A 15,695-nucleotide genomic window follows, 5' to 3' on the forward strand; every position below is an offset into this window, starting at 1 on the left:
TAAGATGTTTGTGTATTTTGAAAACTTCTCTTTCAAATTCAGTAATTTATAAGGAAAACTTACAGTCGCTCTACCCTCTATGCCTGCTTTAGAAATCTAATTCGGTGCAATTAAGAAGGAATTTTTGGTTTGAAGTTAAAATCATATATTAGTTCCAATAGCAACATCAATTACCTCACAAGCAGACAATAAACTACTGTATCTCTAAACTCATTTATAAATATTTCAAACTAGTAGCATAAATAGGAATCCACACTTGCAAAACTCATTAGGGATATTAAGTATATTTTTAAAACTTATGAATCTAATTTAGACTATTACAAGAATAGTTAGCTATATAAAATATAGACAAAACCTTTGCAAAAAGCTACTTAAAGATCAACATTTCCTGATCAGAATAAATGAATATTTCAGGACAGCAGGTACAATGGATAGTTTCCAAAGGAGTCCTTAATTTGGTCTTTTCTTGAAATGTGGTACTTGCAATACAAGTCAGTAATTCTTATGGTGACACTGTGCCTTTCCCTGTACTTTTTTTATTACTCATGTGAGGATGGGAAGAAGAGCATTTTGTATGACTTCTTGAGTATTGTAACTATACAAACTCTTCAAGATGAAATTTTCTTTTTGTGATGGACAAATATGGTATCTCAAAAGTGATAACCCAACATGTTCTTCTTTCATGGAAGAATAATGGCTATGAAGTAGTAGCGGTAACTAGAAATGCAATGCCCTCTTTTCTTAAGTAAACCCTTTAACTATCAATGATTTAGTCAATTAGCACCCTTTTTGTCCTTGAGCTTGACAATTGCTGTAGGAGGCAATGACAATGGTTGGCCTCAAAATACATGTTCTAGAGAGTGTGTGTAGCTGACTATATGCAGACAGCAATTCTCCCATTATTCTTTCATGTATACTCTTCAGTGTACATGGAGAAGGTTTAAATTATCTTTCCTTTTGTTCTTGACGGGCAAGAAAGCACATGATTCAATCAAGCCTATATATAGTCTTATCTATCTGTCTCCATGCATTTCCCCAATTTAATTAATTTTCCCAACAAGCAACTATTCGACTGCATTGTAAACAGATGCATTTTCTCAAATGAAATCATGGAAGCCGGGGCATGGAAGCAGATATGAACACTTTTGACCTTTTTACACTATGTATGCAGAGAATGGCAGCTTTAAACATCTATATATCCATTCAGTAAATTGCATAGCTTTAATCCATGTCCTAGATATACATCTGATTTTTGTTCTGAGTTGTGAAAAAATGTAATGAATGCATGCTATAGGTCAACACACTAACTATTATTAATAGTTGGAAAAATTAATGTTGTATAGAATAACTAAAAGATTGGAGTTTATTCTAGTGAATATTACATTTTTGCAAATATTTTATTTTGAATAAAAACATTTCTTTAGCCAGGCCTAGATAGCCAAGACTTAAAACAGAATCCAGGGTACTGAAAGAAACCACCCATAAAAATACACTTCAAGATACTGTTGACTGTTCTTTCATATTCTTGAATGTTTCATTTGGAAAGTTAATGTACCACATTAAACAAAATGCTTTGAGTTGGCAGAATGCTTGGAAAATTCTGCTCTCAATTTAGATTTACATATACCCTTTTCTTTAGCACTTCCTGACTGTGCCATCCTAACAATAAGTGCCACATGAACATACTTTCTCCAGTAATCCTTTGTGCATCACAATAGAAGGAATATTTGCAGGATTTAAAGCTTTTCACCTGACACTTGTCAAAAGCTCTCAAGAGTAGAATAAAGTAGAAAAGAAATATGGGCAGACAGAAGACCACAGTACATTGATAGGCCCAGGCTTAAGGTAGTTTGTTGATATTATTTACCAGATCTGAATTTTTTAGAGGACAGAAATCATTCTGATAATTACCAGAATTCCCATCATCTGCCCAAAATCTCAAAAAATGAGTATCTTTTTTCTGAAACAAGCTGGACTAGTCACCCCCTAACTTTTATCCAGCAAAACATTCTGCACGTTCTCAAATGAGAAAGCAGGTTTAGCTTCTTTAATATAAGAGGCCCTAATCAACCAATACTCCATCTTGAACTTCTCCCTACATACCAAAGCAAAATTGCACTTAAATGTAGGCAAATCCTTCCGTTTCAAGTGAGGCAGCATGCTGGTAAATAGGCAGTTTATCACCACTATTCCATGCCAAGCTAGAAGACCTGTTGTGGAAATCCAAACTCAGTATCTGTCAGAGCTGAGGACTGGATGGGTAGAAATAAATTCAAAATTAATCTCAAGAAGGTAGAGTTGCTCCTTGTATCTCAGCTCAGAACCAACCCCAGGTCTATTTGGACCATGAAATCCAGGTAATTGTTCTGGATGGGAATTTTTAGTGCAGTGTTTCTCAACCTTGGCAACTTGAAGATGTCTGGACTTCAAGTTGCCAAAGTTGAGAAACACTGTTCTAGTGCAATGGGGTAGGTGGAATGAGGTGACAGAAATTTCTAAGGGCCTCTCAGTAAAAATTCCTGACAAATTTAGCAGTTCTTGCATGAACTGGTATTTAGCTAAAGAATAGGAAACAAAGATTAGAAAGATGGAATTATACAATGGAACTTTCAAAGGATCCATATTAAAAACCCGTGTTTGTTAGCTTGCTCACAGATAAGTAACAAATAAGCAGTGAGGTCAGTAACACAAAGTCCCTACTAATAACATATAGGCTATTTCCCTGATAGTAATTTAGAACATCTCCATATTATCACTGAATAATTGCTTAAATGATATAAATCCTGTTGTCATTATTACTATTTTGGCACAAACATGGTTGAATAACTGTAGAAGATAGTCTAATGGGGGAATGACCAGAGTCTTCTAAGTTTCACATAGTCATTGCTGTGGTAAGATGAAACCCATCCTCATTATTATTTAAACTTCACCATTTATTTGTATTTGCTGCTAATGTTATAATGCTAATGATTCCAATAATATTCATTTAATAATAATAAACGAAGAGCTTGAAATGTAGAATGAAAAGTAGCAAAAACAAGAGTTAAAATGGCAAGTACCATATTTTTGGGAGTATAAGGGACACCTTTTTCCCTCAAAAAAGAGGCTGAAAATCTGGGTGTGTCTTATACACTGAATACAGCATTTTTTGCCTCCCGAAACCATTCCCCCTTCACCAAAATGGCTGTGCATAGCCTTTAGGAGCCTTGCAGAGTGCTCCTGGGGGTTGGGGAGGACAGAAATGAAAAAAAGGATTTTGCTTAATTCCACCACCACCACCCCCGCCCCCAGTCCCCAGTAGCACTCTATAAGTCTCCTAAAGGCTATGCATGTCCTTTTTCTGACAAAAAGGGGGTTGTTTTTTGCTCATTTTTGGCCCCACCCCCCAGGAGTACTCTGCAAGTCTCCTAAAGGCTATTTGTGCCCTTTTGGGGGGGGGGGAAATGGGCCGTTTTTGGGAGGTCTGCAGAGTGCAAAACCTTTTTTTAAAATTTGCTTCTTCAAAACATTGGTGCGTCTTATACTCCGGCGTGTCTTATACTCCGAAAAATACAGTATGTTCAAAGTAATCCAGTTGTAAATCCAGTTATCACTAGCTTATTGCTGAAAGAAGCCAAAGTAGTATTAAGTGTTGCAGTGTAAAAGAAGCATTTCTTCTTTATCCCAACATAAAATCTCCATTGTGGACAATTTAGATTCTAGAACATATCATGGAAGATCAGAGATCTCTTCAGCTTCAACAGTTCTGATTTCTGTTATGGGAACATAAATATTCTACTGGCTGAGGGAGACTACAACAGGAACACTAACCAATCACTTTCTTACAATGAGACTGCATACACTTATGAATGCTCCACAGTTAAACACTTCTATATTTTGTTCACACATACAAGCCATTTTCTGAAACTCCAGCTTTTCAGGAATATGGATATGATTTTCTTTTCTCTCAATTATTTTTCAGTTAAGTAGTACTCTACCTTGTATCTCTACAAACTATCTAGAGTTAGCTTTGTTGTATATGACAATGGCTATCAGGATACTTCATGCCATTTAGTGGAAATCACATGTAAATTCCCTGTTTAGAAAAAAAAGGCAAACTAAATTGTAGGAGTATACATCAAGGCCAAAAATAATTTATCTGAAAAGAAAGGCTGACACACAATGTCATTCAACATGGAAACCACTTATGTAGAAACATTCTACACTGTAAAGAGACTATTTAAATGTCATCATGGGGAACTCCCACAATATAACTATGGAAACCTGGGAAAGCAGATCACCTGGTATTTTATTCAAGAGCCCTCTTAAATAAATAACAGCTCAATTGTCACTGTGTACCTGGACTTGCCTCTCCTAATAAGTTGGGTAATATGCCTACACCTTTTACTCTTGCAAATCAGGTACCTTTTTCTTTCTAATAACAATGGTGCAAGATCAGTGGAGGAGGAAGATGAACAGTGTGATATATCAGACATTCATGCTCTGAATGTGCCAGGAGGCAATACTGAAGGTGAGAAGTGTGTGGGGTTTTATTTGATATAGTTTTTTTAAAAGTTTCCTTAATAAAAAAATTACTTAGAAGTTCTGAAATTAATATATCAATTTGTGTGCATATTTTCAGTCCTGCTTCTTGGGTTAAACCTGACAATGAATAGCATTCCACATTCCAAATGGGGTATTACCTATCTACCATTACTTACTATGCTAACCCCTAACTTGCATACTCTGATTATGATTGATGCACTTTGGGTGCTGTAGAGGACATAAAAGCTTGCTGACAGATGTGCTTTGCTGTGCAATTTGACTAGCTAAAGCATTTTTATTGACATAAGCATTTTAAACCAGTCTTCATTTTTCTTCCATGTGTAGCGGCACAGAAACACAACTTTGGTTTATGGAGGGTGACTAATTTCAGGAAAAATAGCTACCCATATCAGAAAGTCAGCTACTTCCTTTTCTCAGTATTGAATAGTTTCCAAAGAACTGTAGACACAGAATTGTTAACTGTGTTTGATTCCTTAATTCCAAATATATTTCTGCTAGAGCTATGCAGCACTTTGAATCTGAATCTCCAAAGGTGATCTGGAACACATCAGTGCAAACATAGTACCTGACAGCAGTACCTTAAAAGAAATACATTTTTGCCAGCTCATGTGGGTTGGTTGAGAGGGCAGCCATTCAGTACAGAAAAAAACTGCTTTAAATAGAAGTGCAATGTTTGTGTCTCCACATGCTCCAAAGTATTGCACAGAAATATATACATACATACATACATACATACACACACACACATATATATTTGGTTTCGTAGATTTTCACGGATGTAGGTATGCTGGTCTTGTTGTATTCGGGTCTTTTCCCGTGTAAGATTGATATTGTCTTGGCAATGTTTCGGCGATGTCCCACTCGCCATCCTCAGGCTGGTGTTTTTGGCTTAAAGCGTGGTTGGAGATGCCGTCATTCTATAAATCTTGGTGTGTGTGTGTGTGTGTGTGTAGTGCTGGTGTTGTTTTAGTAAGTGGATTGATTGGCTGTGTGGCTATATCATGATTGGTAGATTGGTGCTGATTGGTTCTGGCTGTTTACCAGGGCTGGTTTCCAGATGTCTGGCAGTTAGGAGGCATCATCACGTTTATTCATGTTGTGGGGGTGTTTCTCTATTTCGATAGCTTCCATAATTATTCTCTTGTTGAAGTGTTCAGTTTTGGAGATTAATTTGGTTCTTACAAACAGATAGAAGGAACACCCATGGGATCACCCCTCTCACCCGTCATTGCAAATGTATACATGAAACATTTTGAAACTAACGCCTTAGATAAATCTGAACACAAACCCAAACTCTGGTTTAGATATGTTGATGACACTTTCGTGATTTGGCCACATGGGAAAGAAAAACTGGACAACTTCCTCACACATCTCAACAGCCTACACCACAAAATACAATTCACTATGGAAATAGAAGCAAACAACCAACTTCTCTTTCTGGACGTCCTAATCTATAAAAAAACCAATGGCTCCCTAGGACACCCCATCTATTGGAAAAAAACACACACCAATTGCTACTTAAATGCACAATCTCATCACCACCCTGCATAGATCAACTCTGTAGCCAAGACCCACATCTCCAGAATCAAACGCCTAGCCTTCAAAGACCACCTGAAAACTGAATTACACACTCTCACAAACGTATTAATCTCCAATGGAGTCCAAAGAAAAACAATTACTAACCTAATATAAAGGGAGACACCCCCCAAAAAACCGAGACACAGAACAGGACAATGGCATCCTCCTCCTCCCTTACATCAAAGGCACCATCAGCAAAATTCTCCACAAGCACAATATCAAGACAGCCTTCAACACTGACCAAAAAATAGCCAACATCTTAAGAAACCCCAAAGACAAGATCCAGCTAGAAAACCAAGGAGTCTACAAAATACTATGCAAAATCTGCCCTGCAACATACATAGGACAAACGAACAGGAGAATAAATGCACGCATCGCAGAACACAAAAACGCAGTAAGAAAAAAAGAAAAAACGTCCTCTCTTTTCCAGCAGCTTAAAGTTACAGGACATGAAATTAATTTTGAAGGAACCAAATTAATCTCCACAACTGAACACTTCAATGAAAATAATTATGGAAGCTATTGAAATAGAGAAACACCCCCACAACATGAATAAACGTGACGATGCCTCCCGCCTGTCAGACATCTGGAAACCAGCCCTGGTAAACAAATGAGCCCCACCCACCACCCAGGCTGTTACAACACAAAACAACAATGGACATACAGCCAGCACCAATCAGCACCAATCTACCAATCATGATACAGCCACACAGCCAATCAATCCACTTACTGAAACAACGCCAGCACTCCACACGCCCCCACCAAGATTTATAGAATGACAGCATCTCTGACCACGCTTTAAGCGAAAAACACCAGCCTGAAGATGGCGAGTAAGACCTCGCCGAAACGTTGCCAAGACAATCTCAATCTTACACGAGAAAAGACCCGAATACAAGACCAGCATATATATATATACACATACACACATATACATACTTACATACTTTTAACCCATTATTTTGTTCTTCAGTTCTTTTATCTCAATATTCTAAGATAGCAGAACTAAAGTCCTTCCTTACTTGCTATCTTACCCATGTACTGTTAATAGATTTCACATGTGAGAAAGGGGTGATGAATTAAGTAAATCTCTCATCCAAAACATTTCTAATCCTCATATCTACTAGGGAAAAAAAAGTAGATCAGTCCTAATACATTTTGTTGTAAATCTTCAACAAGTTAATCACCCAGAAATGCATATCACTGTGGGATACAGTGCAACTAACTAACTAACTAACTAACTAACTATACATACATACATACATACATACAACATACATATACACACACAGAGAGAGACACACACACACAGTTCATATATTGAATGTCTTGCAAATCTAATCATATAACTTATATTTTGATACAACGTATGTTGTGCTTATGATAGTTATCCTTTGCATAGCCCTTTAATGGCACAGAAAATAATTAGATAAAAGCTTTGTATGCCTCAGCTTACTATCCGATTTCACGCTAAACAATGAAGAAAAAACTTTGTCTCAGATTTTTGCAGATTATATTTTTATATGCTGACTTTCCATATTAAAGAGCATGTGTGCACCATCATTCTATGATTCTGTGATGTTTACCCCCGAGGTCACTGTTCTGTTTGATCACTGCCACTCCAGGTCCCATTCATGGGTGCCAAGTGTCAGATAGGCAAGACAACCAAAGCGTAATGAAGAGCAGAAGGTTATAAAACCATGCTTTTTACCTGAACATGCTTCAGAATGGCCTCAGTCTTCTCTTGCACGTCTCTGAAAGGGCATCTCTTGGAAAGTGTGAGCAGCCGAGCAAGCATTTGGTTCAGCTCACTTGGCGCACTATTTGCAGAGGGCAGGAGCCCTCCTGCAGCTGGAGGACATCCACCGCCTTGGTCCAGAGCCATTGCCTGGCTTTTCTTCAGGACCACCTGCTTTATGTTTTCCAAGGCGCTGACTCTTGCGCTGGCATCCCGGCTGCACAGCCCATCCCATCTCACCTCTCCATCTCCCTCAGCCATTCTTGGACAAAAAAAACGATCCTCCACTCTTCCGAGTCTCAGTTCGTGGGCGGCATCCTCATGGTGAGCCTTCTCTGGAAGAATCACACAAGGAAGACTTTAGAACAGAGCCCCCCAAATTTGGCAACGTTAAGACATATGGAGTTGAAGTCCATATGTCTTAAAGTTGTCAAGTTTGGGGACCACTGCTTTAGGAGAACGGCTAAAGAATAGGGGAGGCCGACACCACCGGGTTACCTGTCAATCCCTAGATATCCCTCCGTTTGCATGCCCGAGCAGCGCCAAGTTTTCTGCCACGGTCAGGCAGCGGATACTTCGACTTCCATAATTCCGAGCCAACTACAAACTTGCATGAGGAATGACTGGGAAATCTGGGGTGTTTTGTTTTTTTGTCGCACAAATTGCACTAGGAAGGGGGTGAAAAAGCGGCTGACGTCCACGACTCGCAGTTAGTTGCTTCCTTCCTTAGGTCTGCGAGCCACTTTCACCCTCCGGAGGGGAAGAAAAAAATGAAGCCCGAACTCCCTTTAAATTCTCTCCCTTCTATTTCTCGCCTTGGGCAGCAGAGCCAAGATAGGAGTCGGGGGGGGGGGTGCGGGGGAGAGCCAAGTATGCAAAGACCAGTGTGTGTGTGAACCTGATATGATATCTTACCTAAGGAGACTCGCAAGTATAGGAGCAGGTGAAGGTAAGCGTCCTGCACCCGATTCCAGAAATCCCCGCTCCTCTTCCCCGACCCCGATCCAGAAGGCGGCCGCCAAAGACGGCCAAAGGCGTAAAGTTACACGAACCACGCGCCTCGGAGGGAACGCGACAGGGATCCGCCCCAGCCAATCCCGGTTTTTTTAGAAACAGCCAATCAACGTGAAGTATTCCCGCGGTATCTGGGATTTGTAGTGCCAATCGGGCAGAATCAGAACTAAATCCGAGGCCGGGAAAAAATCCCTTTTAAAAGGGGGAAGGGGAGGAGAGTTTATGAGTCAATCACGTGGGCGTATAAAATGAAAAACCTGGATGGGTTTCTTTTGTTTTTCGTTCGGTGGAGTCAGCATTTTTTGGATCTGGGTAGAATGCCATAGGATGAAGCGGACGAGTTCACTCAAGCTTTTTCTCAAAACTTTCAAGTTTATTGTAACTTTTGTATAAGAAAGTATTAGCCTTAAAGTACCAGAAATAATTGTACCCTCTGCTGATTTTTATAAGGGACATTTTGTATCTTTTTTCTTTATTTATTTCGTCAAGTATGAATTAGATAACAGTTATAAGTATAAATAATGTATAGGTATTACAGATTTATATAATAAGCTTAGCAGGAAAGGTACTTTACATTCTGTAATTCTGTTTCTAAGAAGTTTCTAGGAAAGGTTTAGAATCTAAACTTTAGATAATAAAGATTATACAGACTCTATATTACCTTAACACAAAGAACCACTTTGAATGCATGGAAGTTCACCAGGCTAAACTTTTACTGTGGGCCTGAATTTTAAAATACTATACACCGGTAAATAGAACAATAATAATTGAGCTCTTGGAAAGAGTACTTTAATAAAATCATTGTCAGGCCTTTCCAGTCCTTTTTCTATGCAGGGATTGTTAAGCAAAGTGAAAAAGGCAAAGAATTAAGTAGCCTCTCATTTTCTAATTCAGTTTGCCTAACACTAAACGGTCTTGAATAATTTCAGCTTCATTACTGTGGATCTTACCTAATCATTGCAACCATGCAAAGGCTATAGGTGGGTGATATCACCAAATGCTGATTCTCTTCTGATGTTATCATTGCAACTGTGGTGTGCATGCTTGCCCAACTTAACAGCAGAGAAGAGAAGCAAAATTGTTTTTGTATCAACATGATGGTATTACATAATATAACTAACCAGAGGAAATAAATTCATAGCAGAGATAAAGGAAGCCAATTTATTTTGGTATTTATGCACTGATCAGGCTTGCAATCATGCTATTCCATATGATTTGTCTGTTAACTTTTAGCTCCTCCAGAACTTACAGCTTAAATAGCAAAACAGTTTTACCATCCTAGTACTTAAACCTGCCAAACCACCTAAAACATTTCTGATAGGATCAAGGTGGCTACATTATGAAAAAAAATATTTTTAAAGTCAAGTGTGAGCAACACATAATCTTCCATGTTTGATTAAACCTCATGCAAGCATTATAATTGGTCATGCTGGCTAGGGGCTGATCTGAGGTGAAGTTCAGCAACACAATCTTAAGGACCACACATTTCATCCCTTTTAACAGTGACGTGCAGTCAGGGGAGGCAGGGCCTCACCACTGTCATCACGAAAAGGAAAAAAAAAATTAAAAGGAAAAATGCTGAGGTAGTTGCTGCTAGAGTCACAGTGGATGAAAAAGCCTCTTTAAAAAGTGCCCTCTACAGGAGGCGAGAACCACGTGCCTCATTTAGTCTATCTTTATGATCACTTGAGCAGAGTTAAGCAAGGGTTAAAAGCCGAAAAATTCCTTATGTAGATGAGGCACGTGGTTCTCTCGCTTCCTCCTGTAGAGGGCACTTTTTTTAGAGGCTTTTTTTTAAACAGTTAAGCAGAATCATCCATTGGGGACTCTGGCAGCAGCTAATCCAGCCTGACCTCAGCGGCTCTTGCCTTTTTCTTTTTACATTTTCATCATGGCAGACAAGAGCAGAGTTGAAATCCTCTGTGACACAGGTGAAAAATGTATGTGGGTCGCAGTGACGTGGAGGCAGGGCCTCACCATTGGGTCGGAGGGAGGGGGGAGGAATTCAAAATTAATGTAATTTGTAAGTAATTGTATTATTGTAAGTAGTGTGTGTGTGTGTGTGTGTGTGTGTGTGTATGTGTGTGTGTGTGTTTTACCCGCCTCTGCTGGCGCGCGGGCTGGCACTTTTATTTTTTATGTGGGATGTAGCGGCCGGCAGGTCACTGCCTTTTAATGTAAATTCCAAACTAAAATTCAGGAAAATAGCTGGACAAGTAGACTTCCAGTCTGGAGATAATAGCTTCAGTTTGTAAAATTAATCAGATATTTAATATAATTGTATTTTTCCAAAGTAAAACTTCAATTATTACTAAAATAACTATTTTAATAATTCTAATAAACCAAAACTAACACATATTCAAAATAAATAAAGGGTATATAAGTCCTATTAATTTTAAAGCCAGGATTTCCTGCTAAATAGTTTGATAGTCATTAGTAAATGAATATTCTATTTTATCTACTGTAGAGCATATATAGAAAGGGAACAGATACAATACATCACTAATTTAAAAGATCACTAAGTAATATGGCTAACTACTAGCAAAAAATATTAATACCCTTCCAGTTATAGGATTTAACTACAAAAATATAACAGACGTTATTATGAACTATATACAAACTTTCTGTCATTTCAAGAGAAGAAAAGTAATGGACAAAAAAAAGTATAGGATAAGATTTGGGACAGTGGACAAGTACTGCAACAACTATTGTCTTCTAATAAAGATAATTCCTGAAATTAAGAACCTAGTGTTTGTATAATGTGGGGTTATATTGAACAAACTGGCTTTTCCATAAAGAACGGAATTTAAAAACATGAGACCAATATTAGGCTTAAGAAACATATGGCAATTACCATTCATTCAATATCAATCACGAAGACCAAATCCAAAAATAAAACTCTAGAGAACGTCAACATCATGGCACAGTGTACAAGAGATTTCTGTAGAAACATTATAAATTTACAAACATTCTAATAATTGAAAGAAGTAGAATGATTATATGGTGGCTGTTGATTAATTGTGGGCATTCTGTTCTATCAAATACATGGCATTGGTTGCCATGGGCCTAGTTAACCTGGCCATCTGTTGATTATATTGATTTTCTCTAGCCTGAGAACTGGTTCTTCTTTGCCATTTTCATTCCTTATACTAAAGAATTATTGTGTAAATTCTTTTAAATTTAAAGACAACTTTTTAATTAGGAAATATTTGGAATTAGGCTCATTTAAACCCATTGTTTTCAATTGATACTGAATAATAGTGAAATCCTAAACTTATTTGCTAAGATACAAGTGCAAATAAGTTGCATAACTTCAGGTAATTAGGTTCATGCCTGCTGCTTTGGTTTATTTTTACTATTATTTATTTTTTAAGGGTTAGGATTAAATAAACAAAACACCCTTCTTCCGATGGCTATAATTAAGGAGAAAAAAATGAATCTATTTGTAGAGGCATACAAGACGGGAGGACAAATTTTATCTTCATCTCATCCATGTCTTCAACTTCAGTTCTTTTATTTTCTTTTACAGAATTCCAATAGATTGATTTGACTATAGAGCAGCATTTCCTATCTGGTATTTTTTATTCCAAAATAGCATAACTGATACGCTACATTTGGAAGGAACTAAATGTGCAGACTAACACATCTGAAGGATACCAGTGGGAGAAAGCTGCTTTAAAATAAGAACATTTCAATAAAACCTCAACTTCTTGGAAAAAGTTTTGTGCTGCCACACTAGTGGTCTAGCTGCTATATTCTGTCTTCCCATGGAGTTAGTCAGCAGACAAATGGCTGTCAGCCAGTACAGTACCCCACTTACTCTTGTTCTTTTTTTGCTGCAAAGGAAAAATTGATATATTTTTTTGCTGCAAAGGTATAAAAAAGAAAATGCTTGGAGTGGTTGCGGTGTGTGTGGGGTGTGTGTGTGTATGTGTGTGTGACAAATTGCCTTCAAAGGAATTGATGATAATGGCAAGGTGTCCAAATTTCTTTGCTACAGTTCATCCAATGGGAACCTGCCTACAACATAACCCTAAAGGAAATGCTATAAAAGCATATCCTATGAAGCAGAAGCTACATTGAGTTAGCTGCTTTAGCTTCACCAAGTTCTATGGCACCACTGGATGCATGAAAGGAGCTTGAAAAACAAAAAGCATTTTGGGAAGCACTAATAGTTTTGTGTTATTAAATGCATATTTCAAACATGTGACTTTTCTTCCTTATTAGATGCCCCTAAAAGTAATCTGTTGAAAACATATTCCCAAAAAACTGGACTGCTTATATAGACATTTCAAGCTTGCTTCAGAAGGTAAGAGGATGCCAAAATACTTCATTTTTTAGTTATTTACTAATATATTACATTGTAATATTTGTTTCTCTACACTGATGTAAGAGTCCTAAATATACACAACTATTCTCAGAACTGAGGAATTCTCAGTATAGTTGTGATTATATAAGTTGTTTACATTATATAAATGGCCTTTTAAAGTCACTGAATGATTATCTGAAGATTTAATATGGTATAGATGGAGGTAGTGGGGGTGGTTTTCGAAATGTTGGGAAACAGGAAAAGAAGAACAGAACCAAGTTTTACACTGTTTGTTTCCTTAAGCTAACAAGTAATTATCCTATCAGGAGAAATTCCTAAAGTATCCACTGAAATAATATGTGCAGATGTTCAGCCAACTATTCTGGATAGAAAACAAGTTTAAAAAGTTCACATTCCAAGCTGGTCTTTCTAAACAGTTCATTGCCAGTTGTCTTGGATCCTGAGAACAAGAGCCAAAAGAGAAGGGAGTTTCCTCATATTGCTGCTCATATTGCAACTATTAACATGAATTTTGTTTGGAATGCGGTCAGGAACTGTAAATGATTCAGAATGCTGAAGGTTGCAATATGTTCATATTTTGTGCATAATCCAATAAACTATCTCAAAAGGTTTGATACAATAGTTTTCTTGAAAGGCAAAGCATAATAGCATTTTTCAAACTTTTTTCTAAAGTAATCTTATCAGAAAGTATAAAAGGAAATTTGAATAATAAAGCATATTTATTGGGTTCAGCATTTTTTGAAAGTTTGGTTTATCCTGTATTTTGAGATAAGATTTTACAAAATAATACATTTGAAAATCAGAATTTCTTTTGAGTCCTAAATAGTCAAAATTAGGGTTATTAGTGAAAAACTAATATTGTTACCATATGTTTCATTCAGACACTGGAATGTTTTCCTGTATGTTGATACGTGGCACGACAAAACCGCGAACCTGATACGTGGCACGACAAATCCACGGTCCACTAAAGCGTGCCCGATTAAAGCGCGTCGCTGACGTCATCAGCAGCGCGACAACAGCGACCGTGGAGAAAAAAGAGCGCTTTATAAAGCGCTTTGAAAGCAAGCCGATTCACGTTAAGGTAAGGGTTAGGTTTAGGTTTAGGGTTAGGTTAAGGGTTAGGGTTAGGGTTAGGTTAAGCGTTAGGGTTAGGTTTAGGGTTAGGTTAAGGGTTAGCGTTAGGTTTAGCGTTATGTTAAGGGTTAGGTTTAGGGTTAGGTTAAGGGTTAGGCTTAGGGTTAGGTTTCGGGGGGTTAGGTTTAGGTTTAAGGGTTATTTTTAGCTTTAGCGCTCACAGCGTGCTTTTTTCGTCGCGCTGTGATGTCAGGTACACGGTTTCGTCGACCGCGCTTTAGTCGACCGCGGTTTTGTGGTGGAACCTGTTGATATACTTTTAAACTCAGAATCTGAATACATGATCCTCAAAGAGGTCTTTTGCATTTTGCTCTAATGCAAGTTTTTTTTATTGTAGCCTTTGATTGTAGAATTCAGAAAAATAAATATCAGGATCAAAACCCTACATAAATTTTTGGGAGTAAATTTCATCAAGCCAACTGTGTACACTGTGTAAACAAGCAGCTTTATTCAGGTTCATTACTAGTGGTTAGCACATAATTTTATTTCTATTCAGAATGGTAATGAGTTTGAGTGAAGGCCTGTGATTTTAAAAGCTGCATACAATACACTACTGTAATTTACTGTACTATGTGAAAACAACCCTTCAAAAATAACATAAAAGTAGAAAGAAAAAACAGCTTGAACCACAGAAAGTGTACAACGAAATTAAATGCTATCTTCAGTGTACATGATTGTAAAAATAAAACACACACACACATCCTTCACATTCTATACAATTGAATGGAAAACCGATATTAATATTACACTATACAGTAGAATTCAATACAGTTACTGCCCTGGGATAGAAGCTGTTTTTCAGCCTACTTGTCCTTGATATGACATATCAAACTATGTTTGATACATTTGGGAGCAGTTAGTCAACAAACCAGAGTTTAATCACAATGGTTTAGCATTGGGTATAAATAGCAAAAACTAGGAAAGTCCCCTTCCCTCTTTTTAATCCTTTCTTAGCTCTGCATCAGTCTAGACATTTAATAAGCGCTGTTCCTGTGTGTGTGTGTGTGTGTGTGTGTGTGTGTGTGTGTGTGTAAAAAATGCAGAAAAAGTGCAACTCTGCCTAGCAAACACTGAATTAATTACATTCCAAGGGGAAGCGAAGACACTTTGATTACATTTTTCTTATGCAAGACCCTCGCCTTGGGATCAAACCGGAGCTGCCCACGAGCCTTCCGTACGAGCCAACAACCAGCAGGCGTCTGAGCGAACAGGAGAATAGCAGCAAACCCCTATCAGCCGTCTCGAGTGCACAAACCTTCTCTGATTGGTGCAAGTAACAGCGAGTCTGGGCGGAGGCGGGCCTCATCCGGGTCTCTGTGCCGGAGGCGGAGATACGTTTGAGCGGGAGGGGAGGCGGTC

At 37.9% G+C, this 15,695-nt stretch overlaps 1 protein-coding gene across 1 annotated transcript in view; it reads right to left on the reverse strand.

Annotated features, from left to right (window-relative positions):
- The window catches only part of SESN1 (sestrin 1), a 51,018-nt gene extending 42,041 nt beyond the window's left edge, over window positions 1-8,977 (reverse strand). The window contains exons 1-2 of the mRNA XM_032215951.1: window positions 8,774-8,977; window positions 7,832-8,193 (exon numbers count right to left, since the gene is read on the reverse strand). Of these exons, the coding sequence (XP_032071842.1) occupies window positions 7,832-8,119 (288 nt within the window). The 5' untranslated portion in view covers window positions 8,120-8,193; window positions 8,774-8,977. The remainder of the gene's footprint in view (window positions 1-7,831; window positions 8,194-8,773) is intronic.
- Window positions 8,978-15,695: the final 6,718 nt, after the last annotated feature.

This window comes from Thamnophis elegans, chromosome 4 (assembly GCF_009769535.1).
Source record: "Thamnophis elegans isolate rThaEle1 chromosome 4, rThaEle1.pri, whole genome shotgun sequence".
Classification (NCBI taxonomy): Eukaryota; Metazoa; Chordata; class Lepidosauria; order Squamata; family Colubridae; genus Thamnophis; species Thamnophis elegans.